Source organism: Dryas octopetala, chromosome 3, assembly GCF_963921425.1.
Source record: "Dryas octopetala chromosome 3, drDryOcto1.1, whole genome shotgun sequence".
Classification (NCBI taxonomy): domain Eukaryota; kingdom Viridiplantae; phylum Streptophyta; class Magnoliopsida; order Rosales; family Rosaceae; genus Dryas; species Dryas octopetala.
Genome location: NC_141368.1, coordinates 7,236,189 through 7,263,136, shown reverse-complemented (window position 1 = coordinate 7,263,136; position 26,948 = coordinate 7,236,189). Strand labels below are relative to the sequence as shown.

Here is a 26,948-nt window from a genome sequence, read left to right as displayed (position 1 = left end):
TCAAATTAAGAAAGCAACATCCACAGAACTTTTGCTTCCTTTAATTTCATTGACTTAATTGCTGCATGATATTAGTCTAAACCAACCCTCCAAGTGGAGTGAACTCAGTTCTTGCAAAATTCTAGTTAAACTTAATTGGTCTTGCTATGTGGAAACTTGATTCCCTGCTGAACCCTTTTGTGGGCTACAAAAGAATTTTGCCGTGGATTGGATTCTTTTGTTGAGAGTATATCCATCCACGTCGAAAATGTAAAGTCTGAAGTTACAACATAGAATGTCTCGGGCCTTTTCACACATAATCAACTGATCTTGGATTGGATGCTCTAAGTTCTACAGCTTGTAAAGTAGGTTTAGTGAAAATGCGGCAATAATGATCATAAATCTAATTAGATGTCCTTTAATGTCATTATGGCAGACAGTACTCACCATGAATGGTAGGTATGCATGCTTCACAAAAAGGAAAATCTTTGGGAAGATTTATGATTGTTTGTTTTGGTCATACTCACAATCATTATGCTACTTTCCTGCATTAGAAAAGCAAAAGATAGAAGAAATAGCATGAGCACAATTATGGCTTTTAATTAAACTATACCATCTTTCGGAAATTTGGTTACTAGCCCCCCCAATATACCAACTCACATATAAATTGTGATTTGGAGCATTTAACTCACATAAAAATTCAAGTACTGGGTGTATATCCATTAATGCTTCTCAAATAATTTGGAGCATTTAACTCCCATTGATCATTTCACATCATCTACAGAACTAGAGCGGTTACATGCTGAAAGAGAAGATTTTAAGTCTATCTCCATCTGATCCAACAATATGCTAAAGAAGTTAGGAATGATTTTGATTTCTAAGATGGTGGTGTTTGAAAAAAGTCCAACTAATGCATAGTAGCCATCCATTTCATGCTGCTACCTTTGCATGTTTGACAGTATGAAAGGGATGGGTAGCCTTAGAAAATCAAGTAAAAGTACAACATTACAGTGTTGTGTTGGTTGGTCAATGGAGAACAAGCTTTTGGTACTTGGTGTTGGGTGGTGAAGAATGATCAGAATTACCAAGATCACAGAGACTTCTCTTGTTACTGAAGTAGCTCATATTAGTACTAATGCAGGAGTCTTGGTGTAGAAGATGTGGCGTTGGAGGAGAGATGGCCACTGGTGGAATCTCAGTGGACTTGAGTTGGGGAGGTGGGTGCTGCCACTGAGGGAGAGGTCCAGCCAGGAGAAGGTTCTGCAGGAGCGGCCCGGCTTCGATTACTGCTTGCAGTAGCTTCCCTTTCTCTGGTAGTGGCCTCTCAGCTGCCAATTTCAAGGCAGCTTGTGGCAGTGGTGATGATGACAGTGCTGGTAGTGGTGGTGGCACAATTGGGTCTGCATTTGGAGATGCAATGATGCTTTCATCAGAGTAAGAAGAGGCAAAGTGTTTGTCAGAGTCACTGCCTTTTGATTCTTCCTCATTTTGTGAAGCAACTTCTTGTAGTAGTAGTTGTTGCTGTTGTTGTTGTTGTTGTTGTTGCTGTTTTTGTTGTTGTTGCTGCAGCATGAGTTTGTCCATTAGCCTCTGGCATTGTGCTTGAACTTCATCTTTTTCTTTGATGGCTATGCTTAGGAGATCTTGGAGATGAACAAGGTCTTCATCTCTCCTTGCAATCTTCTCCTTTGCTGATAAAATTGTTGTCTCAAGCTCCAAAGTTGTGTACAGCAGAGAATGCCTCAACTCTTCTATTCCCTGCCAAATTCAAGATCAAAATTAGACATGCCCTTACTCTTAAAGAACAGCAGCACAACCACAATTAGAAGCAGAAAGGGTGAAAATGTAATTTTACCTCTTCCTGAAAGCAGAATTCCCAACCAAATGGACTGCACTGATCCTCCATTGTATTTGTTGCAGGGTTGCTCATGCCAGAGGCTATGGCTAAGGCTAATGTACTTAAGCTGCTTATGAGTACTTTGGCTTCTATTTCCTTGTTAGTACTCTCTCTTTATCTTTCTTCTCATCCATGTGACATGAGGGCCAAAAGCATTTATAGAAGGTCAAATTGCGCGCCAAGTGCTATGTACACAACGGACTAAACTTTGTAGGAGTGAATGTGAAATCTGCATTTAGACCTAGTCTTCTTCCTCGGCTGGCACCTTTTTGTTATAGCTAGCCGTAGATCGCACGTGCACATGGGAGTACGTGACGGTTTCACAAAAATGAATTCTTTGTGAAATTCGGTTTTTTTTTAATTAATTTATCATATATACAAGCGGGTAAAATTAGACATATTATATTTATTGACTACATTGTTCATCATATCTTTTACATATACGAGACTCACTAATGTGTAAAATATAATCAATAATGTGATCACTAATACCAAAATTAAACAGGACCTTATTGAATTAAACAACAAGACCAGCCATAATTAATCATTACTTTAATGTTGGAGATCAACTTCTTTGGTTAGACTAAAAGAAAAAGCCATATATGATGAATGATTAAAGCCATTTGATCTGCAACACTTTTTTCCTTTCGTAGTTTTAGCTCAGGTGTTCTTTTTGACTCTTATAGAGAAAAATGTGGCAGGCTCTATATATATAGTGTTTATTAAACTATAGCAGCATGTATCATTGTATCTTTCATTTGATACTACCATTGCTCAAAGTTTGATTCTACTATTGGTAAAAGTAACCAAATCAAGAAATTGCGGCTGTAAAAATACAGAATCCTTTGTGGATTAGGTTGTGTTCGTTATATAGATAAAATATATATAATTTAATCATAAAATTAATTGTTATAATCACCCAATAAATTATTTTATCCTGATTGCATTACTAATGCGATCTAAGTTTTAATTTCCTTCAGAAATTTGATTTGATTTTTTTATTTAGATGAAGAGAACAAAAATTGAACTCTTATCGGAATGACCACTAACAGATCTATGTAGAAGTGAGTGGGGTCTATTATGCTCACGCAACAAAACATTCTTTATTAATTTGTCTCAATAATTCAATTTGTCTATTCAACTTTAAAGTAAGAATAAATATTCGATGAAATGTCTTAAAAATATTGAGATAGTGATAATATATAAGTACTAAGTACCATTTTTAGGAATAAAATTCAAACTTTGAAAATGAAACTAAAATTGCGACGCAAAAATATCTGATGTCATTGTATGTCATAGAATTTAAATGAGATTTTTCTCGGAAGCACATGTGAGAATGTCCGCATGCCATCTACAATGTCTTCCTCCTCTCGTTCATATCTGTGAGTGATGAGTCAGAGAAGGAAGCGGACCCAAAAACAATCTTCAAAAGTTTGGGCAGAGAAGATAATGGTAGGGTCCTTGAGGGTAACAAATTTATCCTCAGAAAAAATTTAAACGAAAATGGCCTCCAAATGTGCTAAATAAATTGGAAAATTTGTCCTGCAATGCCTTGTGTGTGGATCCCTCTACATTTTCATGCCATGATGAGTCCACCAACTTCAAATTCTTCATGCACCATGCTTCACTCCACAGTCACATGCACACATACAGTATTCAACCCAAAAATAAAATATGAAAATTATGTGGGCTCTTGGTGTGGTACTGTTGTGCAATTACAATGTGGCACGTCACAATATTGGAATTTGCTTTTTATACCATTTTAGTTTTTTCTTTTAATACAAAAGAGATCAAAGAAGATGAGGTTTGAACTTATAATTAAACCCGATATAAGAATATTACACCGGATTTTTTCAATTTTATATCTTAATAAAATATATCTTCACCAATTAATTAGAGGTTAAATGCTCAAACTTTAACATGGCATAAAAATAAAAAATGCAAACTTGAACTCCTACAATTACAACCTCTAATATAACTTTACATTAGTCAAAAGTCTCAAAACCAACAGGACATGTGAAAACTAACAAAGTCCCAACTACTTAAACCAATTTCTCTATGATCTCTTTTAAAAATAGCATTCTTGCTGTTAAAATATGCATATCCAGTCAAGAGTAGTCACAATATTCCAAATGTAAAGCATACTTGTTTGTTGTCAAAACAAGCTTAGCTTTTTTTGTCAAGTTGGTCATTTGTTTATGCTTTCTTTTTCTCTAATTTCGTTCGTGCAATAACGCGGATTGGAGTTGTAAAGGGTGATCATGAAAATGATGTAAGAATCGACCTTTTTTGTCACTTTGCTTCTCTCTTGCATGTGAGACACTGAGTGAGAGAGAGAGTGATCGGTGCTGGGCCATACCCTCAGATTCTCATCTCATCAAACATTACCTTATTAAAAAGAGTGGTCAGTCTGCAGTAAAAACATATAAACAAATAGTGTATTATTTACAGGGGGATAGAAAGTTGATAGATATCAAAAAGAATTGAAGAGATGGGAAAAGGGTTCCAATCTATAAACTGTTTTGGATTCTAATCTCAAAGAACCTGTCATTCTTGTTGATTATTGTCACTGGGATCTGTATATGAAAGGAAAAGAGTTCTTTCCAATGATTATATCTTAGTGCTTCAGTCAGAAACCTGCAGAATGTTATCTTTAGACCAATTGGCAAATACCCATCTTGAAATTAGTGGGGGAAAAAATAACAAAGAGGGAAATGACAATGAAATTCATCAAATATATGTACCCTTAGGTATAATACCTACATGCATAAAACTTTGAATTTCAAACAATACACAATGAAACTCCCATATTAGTTTTGGTATGTAAAACCCACAAAAGAACTATGACAGCACATCGAGTGAATTAGAGAGATAATGTGCTTAACATAAAAGGGATTAGACCTTTTTGTTTCACTGATAAATGGTTTACACTGCTGATTCAAGTTGTCAATTATCAACTATGGTTCTTCAAATCTAAATGATTTTGTAGACTAAATCAAACTAGCTGCGGTTATTTACTGTTGTTTTAAACTGCAACATAACTTCAAGTATGCAATGAAAAAAATGAAAAAGTAAAATTACATTTGGTTCCCTCCTCTTTCTTGCATGTTCCTATATATCATTACCAAATGCAAAAGTATTATCAGATCAGTCATATTGATAATGTCAAGACCCTCACAATAATCCCTAGAACCTACCTTGCTTAGCACCTGGCTTGGATTTGTGCATGCCTTTCTTTGCAACATAAGAACCATTCATAAAAATTTAGCCTAAACCATGCATACCACCTGCAATGAAGGTCAGGCATAACGTTCCCAATATTCTATCTGAGAAAGGCTGAAAATAACCCAAAATGAGAAGGGCTACCCAAAATATCTCAAAACTCATTCAAATGCACAGTAGGAAGAAAGAACCATTGGTGCCATTAAATCTCAAAACGCAAGCTTTCAAAGTGAAACACATCCAATTTACTCCACCCATGATATGTTGCTATAAGAAATTCACGAAAACAGCATCCTTTGTTTCACCTGTCATCTGAAATTGACACTCAGTTTCTCCTTTTTATGGTAAACCATAGTACATATTAGCAATAACCAAGCATCCCCTCAATATATACTAATAATAAATTCCAAGGAAAATTGATGCCTCATTGCCTCCCCTTTCACAAAGCAAATCAGCCACCGAAGGGGGGGAGGGACGACACAGAGGGGAAGAGAGAGAGAGAGAGAAGATGACCATAAAAAATTTTACTGAGTAATACAACATATCATAGTGCTTAGTTTGTTTCAATACTACTAAATGAATTAAATCAGGTTGAGTTTGTGGATTTCCTAACTATCATCTGCTAACGATATTAAGAGAAATTAAATCAGCTTGAAACTTTACAAGTGTTAGAAGCATGCATCCTGAAAGAAGGTAATTTTCTATTACAACTATACAAAAAGGCACAAAAAAACAGGACTGGAAATTGCATGCTCACTTTCTCTGCTGCCAAAACAATGTGGTGTTAATTTGACAATGACTTGACTCATTGGCGCATCTTCACATTAATTGGAATTTCCTTGTATGACTTAACCTTCTCAGCTGCTCGGCGCAGTGGCCTTATAGATGATCTTCGAAATTCTTGACCTTCAGATCTCAGGGCAGCGTTTCCCTCGTCCTCTTTTTTCACTGGTGAACATGTTGGACCGCTTTCATGAACCACATCATCACATTGAGGAGAGACAGGAAATTTGTCAGCACTGATCTCAAGCAAGTCTTCAGTTGCTTCCACTTCTTCAGTTTTAAACCTTGCAGATTGCCTTCTCAATCAAATATTAGGAAACCATAAAACACATGTAAGTGAAAAACCACTGAAAACATGCACTTGCATAAAGCAATGAAAAGTACTCAAGTAAACCTTTTGTTGTCATCATTGATCTCACGCAAGTCTTCAGTTGCTTCCACTTCTTCAGTTTTAAACCTTGCAGATTGCCTTCTCAATCGTCTATTAGGAAACCATAAAACATATGTAAGCAAAGTGAAAACCCATTGAAAACATGTACTTGCATAAAGCAATTAAAAGCACATAAGTAAACCTTTTGTTGTCATCATTGATCTCAAGCAAGTCTTCAGTGGTTTCCACTTCTTCAGTTGTAAACCTTGCAGATTGCCTTCTCAATTGTCTATTAGGAAATCATAAAACACATATAAGTAAAGTGAAAACCCACTGAAAACATGTACTTGCTAAAAGCAATTAAAAGTACACAAATAAACCTTTTTTTGTCATCCTTGACCTCAAACAAGTCTTCAGTTGCTTCCAGTTCTTCAGCTTTAAACCTAGCAGATTGCCTTCTCAAACATCTATTAGGAAACCATAATAAAGCACATGTAAATAAAGTGAAAACCAACTGAAAACATGTACTTGCATATAGCAATTAAACACATACAAATAAACCTTTTGTTGTCAGCCTTTTCTTGAGCTTGGACTGCTTCAACAGTAGGAGGGCCCAAAGCTGCATGCAAATTATGTGAAAAGTGTTGGTACATTGAGGAGATACCAAAAATTCAAATGAGATGTCAAGTTACTACTTACACGGGTTTTTCGATTGTCGTCTCCTGTTGGTATTACAATGTCCACTGTCCTTGTTTGCTTGCGAGGATTCCCCTGCCTCAACACACTTAGTTGAACCTACCTTAAAGTAGTGAAAGGAAATGTGTAAAGAATACAAGAGGTCAACAAAAAAAATCACACCTTCAAAATTGAATTAACAAACAACATAGGCAATCCACTCGAGTACCTTATTTGCCATATTATGACATTTTGCTCTTTTTGCGTTCTCCTAGGAACAAAAGGTTTACAATTCAACAATACAGTCTACTCCGATAACCTTACTGATCAAAGTCAAAAGTAGCCAAACTGACCTCTGCCTCCATTTTTGTCACCTTGAGCAAGCCATTTTTGCATCCAAGTTCATGCTGAAGTGCCCTTAGCTGAAAAGAAACAGGAGATAGTTGTTAATTCAAGTTATTATAGCATAAAAAATGCAGGCATACACTATTCTGACATCATGAGTAGAAATTTAACTTACCCTATCTTTACCTGAATTGAGTTCCTGCAAAATGAAGTAGAAAATTAATTTAGTAATAGTTGATAATATTACTAGGCGTCTTGGAAAATTTAAACAATTTACAACTAAAATATGCAAGAGGTACCGCCAACATCTGGCTGTTTGCTTGGGCAAGTTGCAAATTCTGTTGCTGTACTTTCTGCAAATTGATTCTCAAGTTCTGTAACTCTACTCTGCTCAATTCAATAATTTTACTTCCAATAACAAAGTTAAGAAAAACCCACAAATACACAATGAACAAAATAGAGGTAATTACACAATGAAAAAAATAGACCACACAGGATACTTTCTGTCAGCAAGAAGTTGCATCAGCATCATATTTTCCTGAGAACACATTCAGAAAATCCATAGTAAGCTAAACCATCACAAAACATAATTTAGACATGTGAGCTTGAAAGAGAGACGATTGTGAATATACCTTGTGTAGATTGTCAACATACTCTTTAGTTGTAAGTGAATCAATTTGCTGCTTCACATGTTGGATCGCTAGTTTAGGTTGCTGCTGCTGCTGCTGCAAGTTGCTTATATCAGCAAGCCTCTTCCTCGGGGCCTTTCCAATTGCAGACCCCTTTGCCATTTTCTCTCCTTTTCTTTTGTTTTCTGATAACAACACCAAATATCTCAATCAATTTTCAATAAAGCCTAACCTTACAAAAATCCCAATCCCAAATTGGCTCCCCAGAAAACCAAGTAAGAATTAGACAAGAATTTCCAAATAGCTATGCCAGTTAATGTTAAAAAAAGTCATTTATTTTCCCACACTTTCCCAGAAATCAAGCACAGCAGGAAAAGCTGTCTATCTCAAACTCCTACAAATTTTTGCAATTTTTTAAATAAACTTAACCCAAGTAACCTCGATAGCAATAACAACTTTTTCAGAACCTCAACAAACCCTAACCCTATAAACCCCAAACAACTCCAGAATTCCCTAGTTGCAATTCGTCAAAAACCCTAACCCCCCCTCAAACCATAATTGTTAATCAAGAAATGGAGTTATACCACAAAATCAAACGCTTAGTCATGTAACCATTCAAAGAATAGCAGATGATAATCAAGCTCAAATAACCTAGAAAGGACCCAAACAACAAAAATGAAATATAAACAAAAAAAAAAAATTGTTAAAAAGAAATAATAATCAGAGAAATTTACCTCCAGCACTGCAGTTTTCTGAATCAAGAACGACCAAACCATCCATGGTGAAAACCGGAGCTAAAACCCTAATCTCTCTCTCTCTCTCTATGTCTAGCTCTATCTCTCTCTAAAATCTCATTGCCTGTGAGATTTGATATAGACGTCGCCGTTGGTGTCTATCGGAATTTGAATAAGGAGGGAAAAAAGTAAGAGTACGAGGAAGGGTAAAATCATAAAAATGTCATCAGAGGCTCGGGAATCCTACGGCTTTCCGAAGCTAATCCAGCCGCTTTTAAATAAATAAGGACAGCCCGAACCTAAGGTTGGTATGACGGACTCAAATCCTATTGGGTTGGGCCTAACTCAATTTTCATCTGTTAAGACCCAACCCGGCCCAAAGGAAACAGGCAAAAAAAAAAAAAAAAACGTGTGTCGTCTCATCTATCATGTATTATATGAAATTCATTAAAAAGTTTTGTATCTAATCTGAGGAGAGCTGATGAGGATTTTTTTGAATACCCAAATGTGGGTAAAAGATTTGCTTAGGAGTCTTCTAAGTATGAATGGGTTCCTGTTCACAATTAATGTTTATGAAACTTATTTGTGGAATTTATATGCATTTACAGTTAACTCGATTTCCTTAATATATAAAATGTAAGTGAATAAGCAAGTCTTTATCTTTAAAATGTTCACAAAAATGTAATAACAACAAGTCCTTGTGTTAATCACATGGGGTTCTTGATACCCAAATGTAGGTAAAAGGTTTGATTAGAGTAGTCATCCAAACTAGTGACTTATTTTTCACCCTTGATACTTGTGAGCCTCATTTTATGATCTATATGCATTTACGGTTGACTATCACAAACATATATCACGTAGGTAGATAAGTTAATTTTTATCTATAGAAAAACTTTTATTAAATTGTAACAACATGTAATCTAACGAATGTATACACTCATCTCGTGATATCTCACGTTGCTATTTATTATAAAAATATGTTTATACATGTTACATATATACTTATATGTAAGTTTTTCTACTCCTCTTGTCCCATCAATAGGTACAAGGGATGAGAGGAAAATGGGCAAGGCATCTGTGACACATGATTGGTCGTATAAGTCTTCACTGTGGGCCATCCAACTATAACCCAAAGTTTGACTCTTGTGACTTGTGGCCAACTTGGACAAAATTAAGGGTGTATATATACAAGTATAATTTCGATTCTTGTGGGCCCAACAAATATGATATATCCCAATTCCCAAGCATACATTTCTTTCCTTTCCTCGTTGGTTTAGAATCTTTCCACTTCAAAAAAGCCAACAAGAGGTCATGCTACAAAATGTTTCTATTCCCTTCTTTCTTTATTTTTTAACAGCTTAATCATCTATATAATAAGTTAATTATATAATTAATCAATTTGCCAAAAGCTTTTTATTCTTTTACTTAGATCTGATTTTTTGGTGTCATTGTACTTTGCGGCTTGAAAAGCACTTTGTTATCTCCTTTCATGTGAAAACTTTCGAGTCATGCAAAATTGCAAAGCATGCAAACCCGCCTAATTTTCTTCAACTTTCTCTATCTCAACACAATGGATCGTACCTTTTCTTCCTAACAAGACAAATACAAATGTAGATTAAGCACAACTTGTACAATCTTTATCCCAAACCCACAAATTGCATTTATCTTTCATTATTAAACCCAAATTGCATTCATAATCTCATACAATACATATTATTTGTCTATTAAGTTGGAGTACGTATCAAGAGATCATTTTCACATTGTATCCCAAACCCACATATTGCATTTCTCCTTTCTATTCTCTACACCCATCTTGAAATTAATTTTCAAATTTAGTTTTTCTCACAACAATCTCTCATAATTCTAAAACTATGTTTGATGATGATAGTCAGTTGGTTAATAATCATATTTCCATCCAAGGGAAATGGATTTGTACCTTGCTAATCTCTCCTTCTAATTTTGATTTCTTTTACTAATATTGACTTAAGCTTTATGCCTGGCCAAAAAAAAAGTCTTAATTTTTATGGATCCTTGGATAAAATTTAATTTTCATTCAACGTTCTAAGATCTTTGGACTATACATATCTGCAAATAGATTATTATTAATTATCAAATTATCAACATATCCGTAGGTAACTAGGTATTAAGGTTACAATTTTTTTTTCTGTTTTTTTTTCAAACATGACTGCATTTTTTTTTCGTACAGATAGGGTTATATTTTAATTGTCAATAATGAACTTATTGTTAGACTACTGGGTTACAATGACTACGAGACGTTTATAATAAATTTGAACGTGATTGCATTGTCATATGAATCAATAATGCATGGCAAGTTGTCAACATACTGACTACTTGCGAGTATTGATGTAACCTTTAATAACTTTATTGATGTCATTATGTTTTGACGGCGCTTTTGAAATTCTTAAAAGCTTTTAAGCATAATCCAAATTAAAAAAGGGAGTTTTTCGACTTAGATTTTATTGAATTTTAAAAGTGTACTAAAATTTAGGTGTTAATTTTCAACTTAGATTTTAATAGATTCTAATAAAATTTAGGTGTTCATAACTCAGATTTTAATAGATTTCAATGAAATCTAGATGTTCTCAAAAAGTTATGAATTTCATTAAGTAAAAATTTTTAATGGATTTGAATGCATTTTTTACACATAACAAATTTCATGATAATTTCACCCAATTTTTTTGAATTTTGATGGATTTTATAGATTTTAAAATTCATTAAACTCTTTTAAAATTTGAATTGGGGACACTCCTAAGTATATTTGGTAAGAATTTGATACATGCAGTTAAAAAGTGTTTTAAGGGTTACACAAGTGATATATTAGTGTTTTTAAGAGGTGCTTCCTCACGAAGCACAGGTGCATTTATAAGAAATATTAATTTTGCAAGTTTGATATAAACAAATTTATGTCCTTCTAATAAAGTACTACCAATAAAAAATATTATTAATTAAGTAAAAACGTTTCTTACAAAATTAGCTCCAAACAAGCCATAAGTATCTGAGACTCACAATAGAACAACATGAACAGCATTTATCACGAATAATTGTTCATGTGAGTGTTTGTATAAGTAGAAAATAAAAAGTAGATTTTCTTTGATCTATTTAGATTTTTTTATTCCCTCTTTATAAAGAAATATGTGTCATAAGTGATCACCAAAAGCACTTATACCTTGGAAAATAGATAATATGTCTAATTATTTCCATCTCCACTACTTTCATATTTTCATACATATCTTGTAGCATATTTTTGTTGCTAGATAAATGTTATGTTCTTAGCTATATTGTTCTTGTTCATATTGATTATCCGACATTCAAATCATATATTATGTCAAATTGTTTAATGAGAAAATGTTTCCATCGTTTTTATTAAACGATAATAAAAACCTCAAAACGAACCATATATAAAATAACAATAATTTCTCTTCATAATCTTATAGGATTCCACTTACATTTATATTTTTATTTATTTAATGTCACCCTAGCTTACAGCCGGTTTATTTGAACAAAGATCAATTTTTCATCATTAATAAAAAAAAAAAATATCAATCTTCCTATAATATTCTTATGCCTTTTTTATGGGATTATGACGGAAAATAAAATTATTTGATTTGCTTGGTGGGGGAGAAAAAAAAAAATTTCAAAGATGGCTTTTTTTGGGACAATCATACATTCATTTAGGCTACGCTGCCTAGTCCTTATCGTGGTTCAAACACAACTTTAATGCAACGCCCACAACTTGACTCTCCCGAAAACTAATATTAACTTATAATTACAAGTTTACAACAACAAAAGTATTAATAGTAACAATATTGCTGCATGCTTTTCGCATTTCCTACTAACAAACTAATTGTTGTTAATGATAGATATAATTAGTTATTACAGTTGCTGGTTGTAAAAACATTTGCCCAAAGGTCCTAAATTCTCCAATATTGGATAATATCGAATTAAATTTATTAAAGTTTAACGGTTTTGTATGGATATATATAGGTATTTTATTTTTCTTATTACATTGATCCCTTGAATCTAAAACTTGAACTTTTATTCGTCTCTTCCGACCTACGTGGCTTGAGTTGAAATTCTTGAGCATACTCTTATTGTCTTTTGAGCTAAAATTCTTGATTCTATATAGGCTCATTCTAATGTTATGTGAACTCGAAATCGGTCTTAGATTTTAAAGATTTGAGCCAAATCATAAAAATAGAATCTTGACCCTTTATGTATATTACCTAAACTCGCATAATATGTAATTAAGTAAATAAACAGTCATATCCTTATAATCATCTCCTTATAATCATCGGTCATGTTTGAGCTAAAACTCTTGGGTGTACATATAGATACTTATATATATAGGCTCATGCGGACGTTTGCACCTGACACCGAATGTTCGGTGACTGGTTTGTTAGTGTTTTATGCTATGGTTTAGTTTCAGATTAACCGTAACATAATGTATTTATTAAGCTCATTCTATACCCTATGAGGGGATCAATGAGGTGAACCTATTGAAATATACTCTCAAAACTTGATGGAGGAAACAATTAACATCTGCATCACTCGTCTGTTTTAAAAAATCATTGTCGAGCGCTCGGTAACACATTTTTATGTTTGCACGTCCGCACTTAATCGAATCTGCTTATTTATATATATATATATATATATGTCTAAATTAAGAAAATGAACTGTATTCTTTGAGCATCCAGGTCACGTCCAGGTGGAGCTATTAGCAAGCTATAATTGTGATGTTGGTGGCTGAGCTGCTCATGTTATGATCGCTATCCTTATTTCTTTATTTGGCATTATATATATTATCATATTTTTGCACATTAATATATGACTCCTTTGGGCTCCTCACAAGTCGCAGCATAATATAATGGCCAACAGCTAACTATTTATGTGAGAACAAATTTATTTAATGAACTGCAATTAAAAAACAGTATATTAATGAATGGTTTCTAGTAAGATATATTCTCCTTAATAAAAAAAAGAATAAAGAGAATCAATCTACCGACCTTTAATCTCTATGTATTTGAAGGTGCAAATTGCATTAACAAACAGTCATAATTAATAATGCACCGAGTGTTCAGGGAAGGTCGGTCCTATTAATAATGGTAAGCGTATATATATATATATATATATATATATATATATAACAACATAAACATGGATAATTTTACATATATAGGACAATGTGATAATTAATCATAAGTGCTACTATTTCCACACTTTTTTTTTTTTGCATATCATTTTATTACTTTTTTTATTTACACGAGTTAATTACACTTACACTTCTTAAAATGTATCGTCTTTTCATATACACCTTTTGGGGTTTTAAAAATTACACATACACTCCCTAAAATTTCAAAACTATTGCATATAATCTCCTACAAGAGAAAAAAATAAATACCAAAAAGAAAATATTTGTATTGAGGTTGAACCTTACACCTTGAGTAATCTTATTAGGCCATTTAACCCCTTAGCATGCATTTTTGCATAATTTCTCATCATTTTTCATCTCACTATAGGGGGTTATATGTAATAGTTTTGAAACCCCTATGGTGTATGTGTAATTGTTGAAACCTCAGGGAGTTAATGTGAAAAGACGATAAACCTCATGAGATGTAAATATAATTAACTCTATTTTACACCCTAATACTTTTTTTGATAATTAAATTTTATCATATACACACTCTTTTCAATTATCATAATATTCATATTTCATCAATTTCAAAAAAACCATCAACTCATACAAAAAAAAAAAAAAACACACCGCTTCACCCGACCGACCCAGCTCCCTCCCACACCACCCTCCCCTCTCAACCTCTCTCTCTCTCTCTCTCTCTCTCTCTCTCTCTCTCTCTCTCTCCTCCCAGCGCAGCGAGAAATTATTTTGTATAACCGATATATTGACACGTGATATAACTAGTCTATGTGTTATGATATGAGTGGATGTTATTAATACTATACCTTACTAATATAAACACATCGTCCAATAATACCCTTACACATTGGATTGGTTATACTACGTGACGGTACATCGGTTATACCCTACAATTTTTCCAGCACCATCCTCCTCTCTCTCTCACACACTCTCTCTCTCTCTCTTCCCAGCGCAGCACCACCTCAATGGCCTACAGTGAGACTAGCTCAGACTCTTCCTGGGACAAATTCGTAGGTGCCCTTTTGAACTCCCTTGTGTCTGTGGCTGTTGTCACATTCGTTTTGGTCCTTTTCTATGTTAGATGCACTAAGTTCTTGAAAGCGTGCATGGATTTCTCTGCTTTTACTGTTTTGGGCTTTATGGGCGGTGAAATTGCCCTGTTTCTGATTCAGGATTTTAGTGTTCCCATTGATTGTATCACATTTCTCTTGGTTTTGTTAATTTTGCTGTTGGCGATGTTCATGTCAAAAATGGCAATTTTTGTGACACAAGGATATTTGGTTGTTATTGGAATGCTGGTTGCTTATCGGTTTACAAAATTGCCTGAATGGACTACTTGGGTGTTATTGGTTGCCATGGCATTGTATGATGTTGCTGCAGTTATGTTGCCTGTTGGGCCATCAAGGCTTTTGGTAGAGCTTGCAATATCTAGGGATGAAGATATACCTGCTTTGGTTTATGAGGCTAGGCCAGTGACTTCTCATGATTCCAGGGGTGCTGCGGGTCACAGGAGGGTTTGGAGAGAGAGGAGAAATGAGAATTCGAATAATGGGTCTCATTCCAATGAAAATATAAATTCTGGTTTGGGCGAGAATAGAAATTCCGAGTCAAACTCTAATGTGAAAGCCAATCAGTGAAGGGGGTGTGTTTTTATTTTATTTTTTTGTCGGAGTTAATAGAGTGTGTAAAGGTTGTCAGTTGTTTTTCCTTTTAATCAATTAAGTAAATTCATAAATTAAATTTTTAGAACATGCAAAAAGAAAAAAAGAAAAGAAGGTATATGGTTATAATAAATTAGATTACAAACATCTATCCACTTACAAACATCTATCCAAGGTGTTGTGTATAGGATCCAGTTAAATACTGTCCAATATTTCATATGCCAAATATTCCAAGATTCAACCTCTGCAGCATGTGTTTTCAGATTGTCTAATCTTTGCCGTGTAGTCCTACATCATATTACTTAGGATAACATTTTGTTTGGTTAAATTTTATTATATGGTACTATTAGATGAGACTAATTAAGCTTATATTATTATTTACAGCATGAGCTTGGTTTGCCATCATTAAACCTGTAATCCATTCTATATAGGACCCGTACCCATTTTCTTTTAAGTAACATTGAACGGAAAAAAAGAGATGTATATTAACAAATTAAAAATTAAAGTTAGACAAAATTATCCTGCACAGGTATACCACTGTTAGATAAGAGGAATGACTCAACTTTGTGGTAGTGTAAGAAAACCCAAATAAAACAAGTTATATGTTAATATGACATTATGAGTAAGGCTTGATCGACCAAGATTCGATATGGGTTCATAAACACTCATATCTTAGATATTTGCAAGAAAAAAAATCCTAATGACAAAAAATTTTTAGGAATCAAGAAATCAATATATGTCTAGATCTCCAAAATCTCTACTAGAATTTTAGTCCAAATAAGGTCGTACATTCTTCTATATAAATGTCACTCCCCAACCCTAGGAGACATCATTCTTAGTCCCAATAAAATTGATCACATAAATTTTTCTAGCCAATGAAGATGGAGAGGCTTTACTCATAGTCAGCGAATTCAAACCCTTGTGGAAGAGGTTTTTTTTTTTGTTGGTATACAAGAAAGAGGTACTCTGTTTTTGGTGAAACTATTTTTTTATCTGTTTTTGGTGACCCTACTACTCTTTGTGTCTTTTCTACTAGGAAAAGGGCGCTTTATGGCGCCTCGTTTTCACTTGACCAAACAAATTTTACTGAAAGCTGCAATCTTTGATCAACTTCTAACCTTCAATCTTAAAAAAATTTTTTTTTTTTGTTATCACACCAAAAGCGAAAAGAGATGTTATCCACACTCGAGGAGGAGGAGGAGGAAGAGGAGGTTATAAATTTATAAGTAGGAATAAGAACATTCATACCTTTCAGCAAAGAATCTTAATCCACAGGCAAAAAAGAAAATCTAGTTTTAGAGAACAAGAAAAGAAGGGGCTTTTAGCATTTTGGATAAGCTTAGCTCACCCTCTTGTCTATCTCTCTCTCAATTTTTACCTTTTAGGTTTTTCTTTTCTTCCCTCTATCCCTAGATTAGCAAACAAGGTAAGAATGTGAGTGACTGAAAGTGTATGCAAGGGAGAACTAGAGAGATATTCATTCTCTCTCCTACTCCTCATGACCTCCATAGCCATGGGTGTCCCTGTCACACCCAACCGCAGCCAAGCCACCCCAATCTCTTCCTTTCTCTACAAAACCCCCCCAAACCCTAGCCAAAAAGCAACACATTCCCCCAATTATTTTATTGCAGTTTTCTTATTCTAATATTTGTTTATTATATAAACCTACATCACATTTCCCCAAATTTGCAGCTTCCTAAGTTGTTACACACTGGGCATTCAAGAGCAAGACATCTCAAAGAAGAGTCCTTTATACAGAAGAAGCATAAAGACATCAGCAGCAGCAGCAACAACAAATACCCTTGTCCTTCACCATTATTGCTCCTTCAAGGATGCTTCCTACCACCTGCATTCTCTTAATTTGGCTCTTGAGCTCTCTCTCTCCCCTCACCAAAGCCACCCCCAACCTCAATCTCACCCTTCCTCACCAACACCCCAACCCTGAAGCTGTTGCTCAAGAAGTACAGAGGTAAGGCCCCCAAAATCCCATCTGGGTTTTGCTCATTTTGTGTTTTTACAAAAAGGGTTGCTCCCAAATTTTCCATCAGTAGGTCCTAAGCAGCTGAAATCCCTGTCTGGGTCTTTCACATTCTAGTGTTAATGCTCTGGGCCACTCTGTTTTTAAACCACTATACAAAAAAATTCCAACTGGGTTTTCTTTTAAATCAGCTCAGGGGTCTTTATTTCTGGTTTAATCAACCATTTTGGTCTGTAACAGCAAAAAACCCCATCTGGGCACCTCACATTTTCCCTCTAACCAAACAGAGCACTCTGTTTTTGTTGTTCTTTGCAGGAGAGTCAATGCCTCTATATCCAGGCGCGAAATGCTGACCCTCCACGACCAGCAGTGCCCAATCGGCAACCCAATCGACGACTGCTGGCGCTGCGACGGCGACTGGGCGAAAAACCGCCAAAAGCTCGCCGACTGCGGCATTGGGTTCGGTCAAGACGCCATGGGCGGCAAAGGCGGTCAGATCTACATCGTCACCGACTCCTCGGACCGCGACCCGGCGAACCCGGTTCCGGGAACGCTCCGCCACGCCGTAATCCAGACCGAGCCACTCTGGATCGTCTTCTCTGCCGACATGACCATCAAGCTCAAGGTCGAGCTCATCGTCAACAGCTTCAAGACCATCGACGGCAGAGGCGTCAACGTCCACGTCACCGGCGGTGGGTGCATAACTCTCCAGTATGTCTCCAACATCATCATCCACAACATCCACGTCCACGACTGCAAACCCGCAGGTAATACTAACATCGCCTCCAGCCCCACCCACGTCGGCTGGCGTGGCAAATCGGACGGCGACGGCATCTCGCTCTTCGGCGCTCGCAAAATCTGGATCGACCATTGTTCTCTTTACTCGTGTACGGACGGGCTCATCGACGCTATAATGGGGTCCACTGGGATCACGATTTCGAACAACTACTTTGCGCACCACGACGAAGTCATGCTTCTGGGTCACGACGACAAGTACTTGCCGGACTCGGGAATGCAGGTGACGATTGCTTTCAACCACTTCGGTGTGGCGCTGGTGCAGCGTATGCCGCGGTGCAGACGCGGGTACATACACGTGGTCAACAACGATTTCACGCAATGGGAGATGTATGCCATCGGCGGTAGTGCCAATCCCACCATTAATAGTCAGGGCAACCGCTACACTGCGCCTACGGACCAGAACGCCAAGGAGGTAATTGTAATTTTGTAATTTCGTCAATTTTTAATTTACATTTTTTTATTATTTTACGTGAAAAAAAAGCTGGAAAAAGTGAAATGATTGTTTCATAATATTTTGCTTCCCGAGTAGCTTCTTTGACTTCTGTCTGAATGGGGTCCTTGGATGATGGGTTGCATTTATCCCACTTGCATGGGTGGCGCGTGGGATTTATAAATTTCACGCGCTTCCATGTCAAATGGGAACACTGATTTGGGGATGGGATCATTACAAAAACACCCTTCTAACTATGACCTCTACTTTACCCAAATTTTTTCGGTCAGACTTTACTCCACAGAAATTCTCATTCAGCTAAACAAGTTTTTCTAAGGATATTTTGGTCTTCATGTTTTGGAGGGAATTTTTCTGAGGGCATTTTGGTCCTAAAGAGATGGGCCGCTTGGTGCCACATAAGATAAAAGTGCAAAATGTGTCATACATGGATGGATGTTTTTGTAATATTCCCATGAAAAGGCTACTTACCTTGAAAAATTGGTTGAATGGAAAAGGCATCGAGTATAGAGCTCGACAGCGACATTAGTGCATGACAGACTTGACAGTCAGCATTTGTAGCTGTATTTTTTGGCACGATATAAAGATGACCGTTGTTATGTGCGCGTGTGAATTACGTAGGTGACGAAGCGCGTGGACACGAACGAGGGGGATTGGTCAGGTTGGAATTGGAGGACGGAGGGGGACATAATGGTAAATGGAGCATTTTTCGTACCCTCGGGGGCGGGCATGAGCACTCAGTACGCCAAGGCCTCCAGCATTGAGCCCAAGTCCGTTGGACTCATCGATCGCCTCACCCTCAACGCCGGCGTCTTCGGTGACCCCAGGTAACACACACATCCTGTACACCCTACTCCTACTACTATTTTCAACTGTATTACCTGTCACCTTAACTGTCATTACGAGGGCATCTTAGGCCTTTCCAAAAAAGTTTTGTTTTGAAAGACTAATAATACCCATGCACAGTGCATTCCATGGTCCATACTTTGTTGCTGACTCGCTGGCTTTTATAAATCTGAGTTTGGGATTTGAGCAGTAGAAAGGTAAAATAGCAAGTAAATTACTAAATTAGTGTGGTTAATATGGTTGGTTTTTTAATCTACCCAAAAAAATAATTATATATATAATGGGTTTTTATGGGTGCACGTGATCATGCGGGCGTTGGGAATCTAGGTGCTGACATTGCAGCCTTACAGTTGTCTAGTCCTTGTCTTTACAGTGCTCTGCTTGGCCAAGGCCATTTTTTTTTTTAATTAATTACACTTTATGACCTTGGATTAGTTGGAAGTATATCCCACCCACCCCTTGTTTTTGGCATTTGATTCTTTCTAGATTTCATGTGGGTTTGACCCCCTTGAGACCATTTTAGACCACCTTATTTTAAACCTCAATGGTGTGAAAAATGATAGCTGAAGACCTTAGTTCTGTTATGGGATTTTTACCCTGAATATCAAATTTGCCCTTGGGAGACTGTGAGACTGGTGTAACATTGTCAAAAACTGAGGGTAGGTGTGTCCCCATCTGAAGGTTGAGATGCAAGAAGTGCATGTGTGTGTAAAGAGAAAGGTTCAACAATACAAAAGTTGCGAGTGGGGCTTCTGTTTTTGGGCTTGCTTGTATTGTAGGAGACCCATCACAGTCCCCAGGTCATGGATTGGTGTGTTTGCATTGGGAAAGGTGACTCAGTTATATTCTTTCATTTGCTTTTCAGCCAGTAAGTGTGGGGCCCTTTATACAATTTTTCACAAGTTTGGGCCCACTTCTGATCTGATATTACTACTAAACATGGACAACTTGCCCATGCATTGGATCAACTACCAAGGGCTTCACTGAGAGACCTATACCTATATTCTGAGTTCTGAGTCTTCTGACCCTTTTGTCCATTCAGTATTTTCAGTCGACCTTTTACATTTACTATTTTGAAAAGCAGTCCTTTTGTAAATACCCACTTATGGGTGGAGGTAATTTACAGTAGGTGAATTTGGATATAAGAGAGTTTTGACTTTTTTTTTTTCCAAGAAAGTAAGTTTTAGTTAATTTAGTGCATTTAAGTGGAAGTTCCTAAGAGCTATACGTCTTCTTTTCAAACTATGCATTGGTTCTCATGAGAAAAAATAAGTTCTCAAACAACTTTCAGAGAAGATTGCTTCTCATTCTGTCAAATTTCAGTAAATTTCACATCTCACTTTTCCTTGGATTGTTTTTGCCAATACTCTTAACAATTTGTGAAAAGGTTTTCCAAAATAAGTAGAGGCTGTAGAGCTCATCCCACAGGCCCCACTTATCCCATGTGAGACCAACTCCTTTTCCCAAATTTTCATTCAAAAATTTGCTAATCAATGAATGCTAACAACAGTCGTTCTCATGCGCATGGATGACTGTTCAAAACAAGCTCTTGTTCATGTATGGGGGACGTCATGGGCTTGGCCTTTTGTACCCAAAACTCTTAAAAAAGATTGCAAATTTTTTTTAGTTCCATTATTTGCGCGGATTCTTCTGCTAAGCCATAAGTCATCATTCATGTCTTTTTGTAATTAATTTACTTATTTATGTTGGTTGTTTAAACTGCATTGTCATGGTGTAGGGACAGCAGTAGTAGGAGCGTATCATACCCGGGATTCAGCGGTGGTGGGACCAGCAGCGGTGGCACAACCAACACTGGCAGTGGAGGGTCCAGCGGCGGTGACGGCGATTATTTTGGAATGATATTTGGGAACGGTGCTCCACCAAGGAGCTCTCCATCATCTTCAAATGCAATCTTCTTGTCTCTTCTAATTATTTTTGTTTTGTTCGTTACCACCAATGGTGCTCTATTATCATTACCCTTATTATCAACATTATTATAGAATTCAAAGAAAATATCATTATTAATTAGATAAAGAAAGGGGGAAATTTTTTCTCAATTAGTTTGATTGCTTGGTTGGCGCCCCCCCCACATGCTTTATATTATCTATATTATTATCGTAGGTTTTTGGTGCTTAAGATGATAGCTTTTATGGGTTTTCCACACTTATTCATGTGAAGTGATTTGGAGTTATGTTGACTTTTGAAGCCTATGTATTGGCTGTGTTAATTGGATGAGTTTTGGGTAGGCTAATGTAGACATGTTACAAAAGAAATCAAAAGGAAAAGATTGTGGAGAAGATCACAAAGGATAGGATATGGTTGGCTCAGCTGAGATGGCATTCATTTCGGATGGCATGTCAAAGTCAGAGGCTTCTCTTTTTGCTTTTTCTGTAGCAAACATTTTCGTTGATTTTGATTTCTTTTCATTGAGTAATAATAGTGTAGTTTTAACATGGCATGTCTCTCCATGTAGAAAAATTGCCAAATGTAACGTGCTTTCTTTGGGTGCCTTGTGCACACATTAGTGATTAGTGCAAGTGGCCTCCCATCTTGTCTAGAAAAACAAGGTAAAAGAAGAAACAAGTGTGTAGGTTAATAGGAAAGCTGAGGTCACCCTATAGTTTTCTGGGAAAGTTGATGTAACCCTGTAGTTTTCTGAAAATGTTCTCTTCTCGGAGAGCCTGAAAGAGAGACTCCCAATTTTCTCGCAAAACTCTAGCATTTGATACTTTTAGCCATATAGGTTAATCAATAACAAATTCGTCCAAAGACATTCATAAGTTTGTAATTGGACCAAAATATCACCAAGTAGTTTGATGAAGAAAACAAACACTATCGCTAAGTAATGAATACAGATGAAAGAAAGTATGCTCACAGCTTTTCCCTTTCGGGAAATAATGGAAAACAATGGCAAAATCTAAGCAAGCATTCACAATCAGCCATGACATTCATTAAACCTTGTTACAATATGTATATTTTTCTCCTTTCCAAGTTAATTATAGCCTTGATAAGAATTCAATATTGGAACAAGTTTGGGGAAAAAGAAAAGCCATCTAAGTACAAAAATTGAATTATTTCTGTCCTATATCTAATTAATTAACCAAAACCATATCATCTGTCCCGGCAGTTGCTGCCACTGCTTCTATTCTTTTCCAAGTCAATTCCCGCTGCTCTTTCAATTCTCTGGCCCTGGTTTCTTTCTCTAAGTATTGCTCCTGGCACTCTTCAAACAATTCAGCGTCCATTTCCTGGAACATCCTTCGCACATTTGCTGTCAGCCCATGGATACCCTGGTTCCAGTGACTTTGCGTGTTCTTCTCTAATGCTTCAAAGATTACTGGTAATATCACGTTCCGGTTCTGAGCAATTAAATTTACAATGTGCTCACTGTTCCACAAGTAAAGAGCTCGTTCAGCAACCTGCAAACATCTTTATATCAGAAACACTTGAATAGTCAAACAACAAACACATACATGTGGGTTAGACTGCCCCCGAATGTCAGACAGCTCTATGCATAATAGAAAAAGTCCCAAATTATTTTTTTTTTCAAAGAAAAAAAACAGTTAAATTGTTAGGGAGAGGCCTAAAACACATCTTCATTAAGCTGTTAACCATAGCTAAGAAGTTATTTTGTTGTGTGATGGCAAGAAAGATGCATGTACCAACTCATCCCAACAGCAGAATGAGCAGTAATATAGCAACACCATAACTGTATCCCCTAAAGCAGGGAGAAAAATGTGAGGTAGAGGCACTGCCAGGCTGAAAAAGCATAATTTTCATGGTTAAATTACACTGAATGGACCAAGTTCAGGAACAGTTGCCTGGTTAAGCCAGACTATTTAGTGGCTAACCTGTGCCTAACCCTATTTGTGGACAAGAGTTCACCTGATTCAAACATAAGTACTATGATGACAAGGGGAAAAAATAACAGCTCACACGACCTATCGGCATTGGTCTGTTCATTTACCAGTCTTACACACTGGACTTCAAGATGGAGGCAAACTAAAAATAGAGGATTTTCTCTTTACAAACTAACCATATGGAGAGACATTTAAGCATTTAAGACTACTTCAAATAATCTCTAATGAACAAACCAGATTTACTAACAGTAGCATGGTTATCACTTCTTATCAGGACGTGAAAGAAACTTTGTAGAACTCTTAGGAAGTCCAGCATTACTCATATATATTATACCCATAATGCCACACCAGTTGTGTAGAATACTCATAACTATTAGTACCCAAATAACAGATAGGATTTCTACACGTGTCATGACAAATTCTGAGTGTTATAGGTAACAGACCAAACAAGCCTGACAATATATGCAGCAGACCTTTTGAGGGATATTAGAAGTTTCATGAATATTTTAAACAGAAAATGGGATATAGGTGTCAATATTGACCTTTACCTGAAATCTATTGTCCAAAAGGGTGGCACAGGCATAACATAAGCAATTTCAACACTTTTAAGAGATATGGTTGCACATCAAGCATTCAGACCAACTCGGAATGACATGCAGGTCAAAGGTATTGGCTACATAATTAGCTATATATTCTTTTACAAAATCCCACTTAGATAGATTCACCAATTAAGTTCAAGCAGTCTTGCAGCACCAATGGAAGGGGAAAGAAAACCCTCAAAGTAATAGTAATCATTAGGTTCATTAGTCATTATACAATAAGTAGGGAATTCTCTATCAACTTATTAACTTATTTCATCTTTGTCTGATGTAACAAACTAATCATTACTGTCATCATATAATTCACTTTTCTAAAGAATAATGATCCAAAGATTACAGAAGAAAGCAATAAGATTATAAGATGAGCATCCAATTCTGCAAACTCTCAACTAAAGATAAAAGATGTCTTATAAATGCACAAATAAGCAAATGGTAGCTAACAGGCTACTTGTATACAACAGTGTCTTTTGCACTCACCTGGAAATGAGGGCTATTAAGGCAGCGTCCGATCTGTCTAAAAAGCGGAAGCATACATCTGTGAAACTCTGCAGCCGGAGTAGCCTCCAAAACCTCTTCTAACTCAGCGAGAAACAGCACCTCCTTCTGACAATTGGTGAGCGGCCAATACTTCAACAACCCCTTGATCACCGACTCCGCCAACTTACAATCCTTGTCCACAAACTGTATAATACAATAGGCCAACTGGTGATGGTACGCCGATATGCACTTGGGTTTGTGCAGTGGAATAAGCGCCCTCACGAGGAACAGCTTATGCTCCTCTTTCATGGGCAACGCGAAACCATTAATTATACTCCCTAGAATTTCCAACAACTCTCCAATCCCACAATGCCTCTGGGTCTCAAATATAAACCTATAGAACACATTATTCATGGCCTTCCTAATAAAAGGTCTATGCACCATGAACTTGCCATAAATTCTATGCAAAAGGGTTTTCAAATACTCGCGCTCACGAGGGTCTTCGGAGTCGAACAACTCCATTAACCTCAACACAAAGATATGATCAATGTAACGCTTGGCCAATTTGGCATCAGTGTCATTAGAAGCAATGTACCTCAAGAGGAGCTCGTAGACGATTTGCAAGTGGGGCCAGGAGGGTTCCTGGTAGGGCTCGTCCTCGTCGGGCTCGCCGGAGTCGGAGACCGCCGGCGGCAGGCACCGAAAGATGTTGACCGAGACCATGCGGACGAGCGAGTCTTGCATTGGAACGGTGAGCTTGCACGAACCGGAGTCGATCAGGTCCACAAGCTCCATTAGGGTTTGGCGCTTGAGCTCCTTCTCTCGCACGCATTTGAGAGGGTCGGAGAAGTCGCAGAGGAACGAGCAGACTTGGAGTTTGCGGAGGAAGAGGGACGGGCGGTCCGAAACGGCGACGTTTTGGAGTAGAGGGAGGGATTCCATCGGATTCCAAGGGGGGAGAGTGACGGCGGATTGTGGGTCGGGTGGTCCGAATTCGAAATCGGTAGTGGGGTCGGGTTTGAAGGATTTGCGGTGGCCGCGTTTTATGATTTTGGTGAGCATTTTTTTTGGGGGGGGGGGGTTTGTATGAGGTTTGGGGACGAATAAAGAAGCCCTAGGAAACGGGAATAGAGGGGAAAGTTGGGTTTTTGAAGTGAGGATAGGGATTGGGAGATGATAGTTGGAGTGTGGAGATCATTGGGTGTTTGGGAGGAGGGAAAATTACAGTGAGCATGAGAAAAGTTTTCAGAGGGGTTCTGTGTTTGTGGGTAATTGACAAAGTAGTTATGGCCCTTTTGGGGAACTGGGGAAGCAAGGCTGACCAGAAATGGAAAGTTTTTGATTTTCAGTTAAAACTCTCTTTGTTTCTTTTTAGTAGTTTTTTTTCCTCAATGGATCCACTTAAATTAGGGTTAATTGTTGGTTTGTACCCTGTTAATTATGATAGGGTTCTTAATTGTACTTGTGTCAAATTATCTTGAATTTAATCCTGACAAAGTGACAATGACATGAGGCACTAGTTCATGCTCATACAAAATATCTTGGACTCTAAATCTTAATTGTACTTTTGTCAAATTATCTTGAATGTAATCCTGACAAAGTGACAATGACAGGAGGCACTAGTTCATGCTCATACAAAATATCATGGACTCTAACTTTTGTATCCTTTTATTTATGAGCTATTAATACTTAGCACAAAATTTTCCTAAATCTTAAGATTTGTGCCCAATTGTGTTGGGTTTAGATTTGCCATAGCCACCTTCATGCTCGTAAACCTTCGGCTTTGTGTTCTTTTTGTTACGTTAAAAGAGATCCCACCTTTTTTTTTTTTTGGCCAATAAAAGAAATCCAACCTTTAATATATCTTAATTATAACTTATTTCCCTACCCTCCTGCCTCTTGGACAGACTCCAAAGAATCGGCTATGTCTCTTCTGATTTACGAGTTATCTATAGTCATGCTTATACTTGTACAAAATTTCATCCGTTTTAGGCTGTCAAATTACATATGAGTTAATTTACACATACAAAATTTTATAAAAATTAGGCTATTTTGCAGATTTATCATCCAGACTTTGCACCATGTGTGTAAATACTACCTATAAAAAAAAATTTGGCCAATTGCCACCCATACTTTACAAATGGTGCTAATGTGGCACCTGCCAATACATTCCATCCAATTTTATGTAAAATCATAGTCTTTTGATTTTTTTACATATTTAGCATCCAAACTTTACACCTCGTGCACAAATACCACCCATAAAAAAAAAAAGGTCAATTGTCACCCACCACCACCGACACACTTCAAAACCACCACGACTACCGTGTTTGACACACCCATCTTGTTTGATCAACGTTTTTTTTTATATTTAAGTGCAAAATATATGTTTTCATTACAATAATTAGTTAGAAATACATTTTCAATTTTCTAAAAAAAAAATTGTTTTAAAAATTCTGTTTAAGGACAAAATGAAA

At 36.6% G+C, this 26,948-nt stretch overlaps 4 protein-coding genes and 1 pseudogene across 5 annotated transcripts; 2 read left to right on the top strand and 3 right to left on the bottom strand.

Annotated features, from left to right (window-relative positions):
- Positions 1-705: 705 nt before the first annotated feature.
- LOC147290301 (uncharacterized) lies at positions 706-1,967 on the bottom strand. The gene is made up of 2 exons (XM_086238196.1): positions 1,835-1,967; positions 706-1,737 (listed from the first exon to the last, which is right to left on the bottom strand). Exons 1-2 carry the CDS (start codon positions 1,907-1,909, stop codon positions 1,006-1,008), a joined length of 807 nt encoding a protein of 268 aa, XP_086094322.1. The 5' UTR covers positions 1,910-1,967; the 3' UTR covers positions 706-1,005.
- A 3,693-nt stretch (positions 1,968-5,660) lies between these two features.
- Positions 5,661-8,761, bottom strand: LOC147290300 (Shugoshin C terminus). 2 transcript variants are annotated; one of them, XM_086238067.1, is made up of 13 exons: positions 8,635-8,761; positions 7,904-8,085; positions 7,772-7,809; positions 7,571-7,679; positions 7,447-7,470; positions 7,280-7,348; positions 7,156-7,197; positions 6,951-7,050; positions 6,813-6,870; positions 6,632-6,718; positions 6,454-6,540; positions 6,276-6,362; positions 5,661-6,177 (listed from the first exon to the last, which is right to left on the bottom strand). In XM_086238067.1, the coding sequence occupies exons 1-13, from the start codon at positions 8,678-8,680 to the stop codon at positions 5,904-5,906; spliced, it is 1,203 nt and encodes a 400-aa protein (XP_086094193.1). In that variant the 5' UTR covers positions 8,681-8,761; the 3' UTR covers positions 5,661-5,903. The 2 variants fall into 2 exon arrangements, with proteins under 2 accessions (XP_086094193.1, XP_086094194.1); XM_086238068.1 differs by having other exon boundaries at positions 5,661-6,165.
- A 4,993-nt stretch (positions 8,762-13,754) lies between these two features.
- On the top strand, positions 13,755-15,444 carry LOC147290299 (presenilin-like protein At2g29900 pseudogene; annotated as a pseudogene).
- A 1,279-nt stretch (positions 15,445-16,723) lies between these two features.
- Positions 16,724-21,761, top strand: LOC147290298 (Pectin lyase-like superfamily protein). Its single transcript, XM_086237649.1, has 4 exons — positions 16,724-17,437; positions 17,762-18,656; positions 19,314-19,519; positions 21,277-21,761. Exons 1-4 carry the CDS (start codon positions 17,301-17,303, stop codon positions 21,536-21,538), a joined length of 1,500 nt encoding a protein of 499 aa, XP_086093775.1. The 5' UTR covers positions 16,724-17,300; the 3' UTR covers positions 21,539-21,761.
- A 677-nt stretch (positions 21,762-22,438) lies between these two features.
- On the bottom strand, positions 22,439-25,784 carry LOC147290297 (serine/threonine protein phosphatase 2A 57 kDa regulatory subunit B' beta isoform-like). Its single transcript, XM_086237650.1, has 2 exons — positions 24,475-25,784; positions 22,439-22,957 (listed from the first exon to the last, which is right to left on the bottom strand). The coding sequence occupies exons 1-2, from the start codon at positions 25,534-25,536 to the stop codon at positions 22,631-22,633; spliced, it is 1,389 nt and encodes a 462-aa protein (XP_086093776.1). The 5' UTR covers positions 25,537-25,784; the 3' UTR covers positions 22,439-22,630.
- Between the last annotated feature and the right edge of the window lie 1,164 nt (positions 25,785-26,948).